The following is a 2,383-nucleotide window of genomic DNA, read 5'->3' as shown; positions in this document are numbered from 1 at the left end:
CAGATCAGCCAGCATGCCAGCTCTCGGCACTGCCTGTCTACCGCCACCACCAGTGCTCTTTGCTCGGCGCGAATACAAAAATGTCATGGCCTAATCGCTCTCTTGTTGTTCTCCAGTCTCCCCTGGATTGATTCGCTCCAGTGCTTGCACGCGCGTTAGCTATGGTGCCTTCCTTCGCCCTCGGTGTTGCCCTGCTAGCTGCGCTAGCTGCAGCTGTCCCCGCGCCGCATCTCCAGGTGAGGTCGTCCAGCAGAACGATCACCGCGCTCTCCTCCACTGCGACCGCTGCGTTCAGTCCGTACACGTACTACGCCAGCGCGGGCTACTGCTCCGCATCCAAGACGAGCAACTGGAGCTGTGGGGTGAACTGCGATGCGAACCCCGACTTTCAAGCCTGTCACGTCGGGAGGCGACGGGGACTCCGTCCAGTACTGTGAGTGCTTGGGCCTGTGCTGTGGATGCGTTCGGTAGTGTCTGATGGATCTTAGGGTATGTCGGATACGACCCGACCCTGGATACGGTGATCGTTTCGCATCAGGGAACTGATCCCGACGAGATGTGAGCAGTGCTGCTTTTGTTCGTCGCGGAGGTGATATCTCACTCTAATTTCGCAGCCTTCCGTTGGTCACGGACGGGGACATTATCATGATAAACCCGGACACGACGCTTTTCCCTGGCCTCAGCTCGAGTATCGAAGTGCACCAGGGCTTCGCGGACGAGCAAGCAAAGTGCGCTATTCCATCCTATCATTTACGTCGGGTTCTGCATCTGACCGTTAATTAGAACGGCGTCGGACGTCCTCTCAGCTGTGCAGAGCGCGATATCTACATACAGCGCCACCAAGGTGACAATGGTGGGACACTCCTTGGGTGCGTTGCTCCACCCGAGTATCTGCCTGTCATAGCTGAAATGACCGCAATCAGGCGCTGCGATCTCACTCCTTGACGCTGTCTATCTGCCTCTGCACATCTCCGATGCGACGTTCAGCTACATCGGATACGGCCTGCCGCGAGTGCGTGCTAATCTCATCTCACCTGCCACTCCAGCCGCGTTCTTACCGTTCCAACAGGTCGGCAACCAGGCGTTCGCGAACTACGTCGACGACTCGTCTCTCTCGGTGACGCACATTAACAACGAGGAGGACCCGATCCCGATCTGCCCGGGCAGGTTCCTCGGGTTCGTGCACCCATCGGGGGAAGTGCACATTGAAGATTCGGGCGAGTGGGCGTCGTGCCCTGGCCAGGACAACCCGAGCACGCAGTGTATCGTCGGGGATGTGCCGGACATATGGGATGGTGACGAGTCGGACCATGATGGTCCGTATGGTGGGGTGACGATGGGATGCTGAGGATAGCAAATGTAAAGTTGACTTCACCGCAAAAGGACTTTGGGTGCTGTGTTCTCCCTTTTCTGGTGGCCTGAATTTATGGGTTATTTATTGTTCTTCTCGGGATCAGATACAAAGAAGCAGTTCATTGAGATTACAATGAAGCTTTAGATGCCTGAATATGATAGAGGTAACGAAACCCATGGGGTTTACCTTGACTCATATGCACTCGGCTCCTGCGTCAAGAACATCCTGCGCTGCAACGCCGCCCTAGCCTCCTCACCAGGGTCACACTTTGCCAGCTTCTCGTAATCATACCACACCAGCACCTCGTCGCACTCCGTCACGATGCGCCACTGCGCGTATGAGTAGATCGCGCCCATGAGGTGGAAGTGGGTCTTGGGGAAGCGGCGCTGGCCGAACTCCGTCTTGTGCACGTCCGAGGTCGAGACGAGCGGGCCGGGGTGCGGCTTGTGCGCGATGAGGAGCGTGTCGGGGTAGACGACGGGCTGCTTGTAGTCGATGGAGATGGTCTTGAGGATGAGCGAGATGCCGCGCCCGGCGAGCATGTCGTCCGCTCGGGAGGCGCCGCCGATTTCTTTGCCTAGGGAGACCATCCACTCGATCCGGGATGACTCCAAGAATCGCACTGACCCGGATACCTATCAGCTGGCACGCTGCTTCGTCTACACATCGAACGTACCATAGCGCACGTTGTTCACATGCCTGGAGTGAGCGTGTTTAAATGATATAGACGGAGGTCAGGGGTTGACTAGACTGACTGGAAGGCATCGTGGTCACCCCACACGATCCGCTGCTCCCAGAAGCTGCTCGGGTCATAGCCCAGCTCTAGCATCTTTGTGCGGGCGTGCTCTGCCCGCGTCTCCTGGGCTTCAGTGTGCAGGAACTCGACGGGGGGATCTGGGGAGGCGGGGCCTTGCGTTCCAGGCGGTAGGTGGAATGGCGAGGACAGGTCACAGAAGGCATCTTGTAGGGACTACTGGAGGGGTAGTGTGTGCCGTCAGTATTGTGTACGTGAGAGAGTGATCGAGAATA

The 2,383-nt window shown here is 57.5% G+C and overlaps 2 protein-coding genes across 2 annotated transcripts; one reads left to right on the top strand and one right to left on the bottom strand.

The window, feature by feature from the left end:
* Positions 1 to 5: 5 nt before the first annotated feature.
* Positions 6 to 1,348, top strand: LAESUDRAFT_770860 (alpha/beta-hydrolase; the record flags this gene model as incomplete). Its single annotated transcript, XM_040913785.1, has 6 exons — positions 6 to 433; positions 489 to 558; positions 615 to 728; positions 784 to 869; positions 924 to 1,012; positions 1,070 to 1,348. The coding sequence occupies exons 1-6, from the start codon at positions 373 to 375 to the stop codon at positions 1,346 to 1,348; spliced, it is 699 nt and encodes a 232-aa protein (XP_040757463.1). The 5' UTR covers positions 6 to 372.
* Positions 1,349 to 1,536: 188 nt separating this feature from the next.
* LAESUDRAFT_667638 (Thioesterase/thiol ester dehydrase-isomerase) lies at positions 1,537 to 2,324 on the bottom strand (the record flags this gene model as incomplete). The annotated part of the gene is made up of 3 exons (XM_040905323.1): positions 1,537 to 1,976; positions 2,031 to 2,053; positions 2,110 to 2,324. Coding segments are annotated over 3 exons (678 nt in total), but the record flags the coding sequence as incomplete, so codon positions are not given.
* Positions 2,325 to 2,383: the final 59 nt, after the last annotated feature.

Source organism: Laetiporus sulphureus (genome assembly GCF_001632365.1).
Source record: "Laetiporus sulphureus 93-53 unplaced genomic scaffold LAESUscaffold_122, whole genome shotgun sequence".
Lineage (NCBI taxonomy): Eukaryota > Fungi > Basidiomycota > Agaricomycetes > Polyporales > Laetiporaceae > Laetiporus > Laetiporus sulphureus.
The sequence above is the reverse complement of the archived record's forward strand: the minus strand, read 5'-3'. Positions and strand labels throughout refer to the sequence as shown.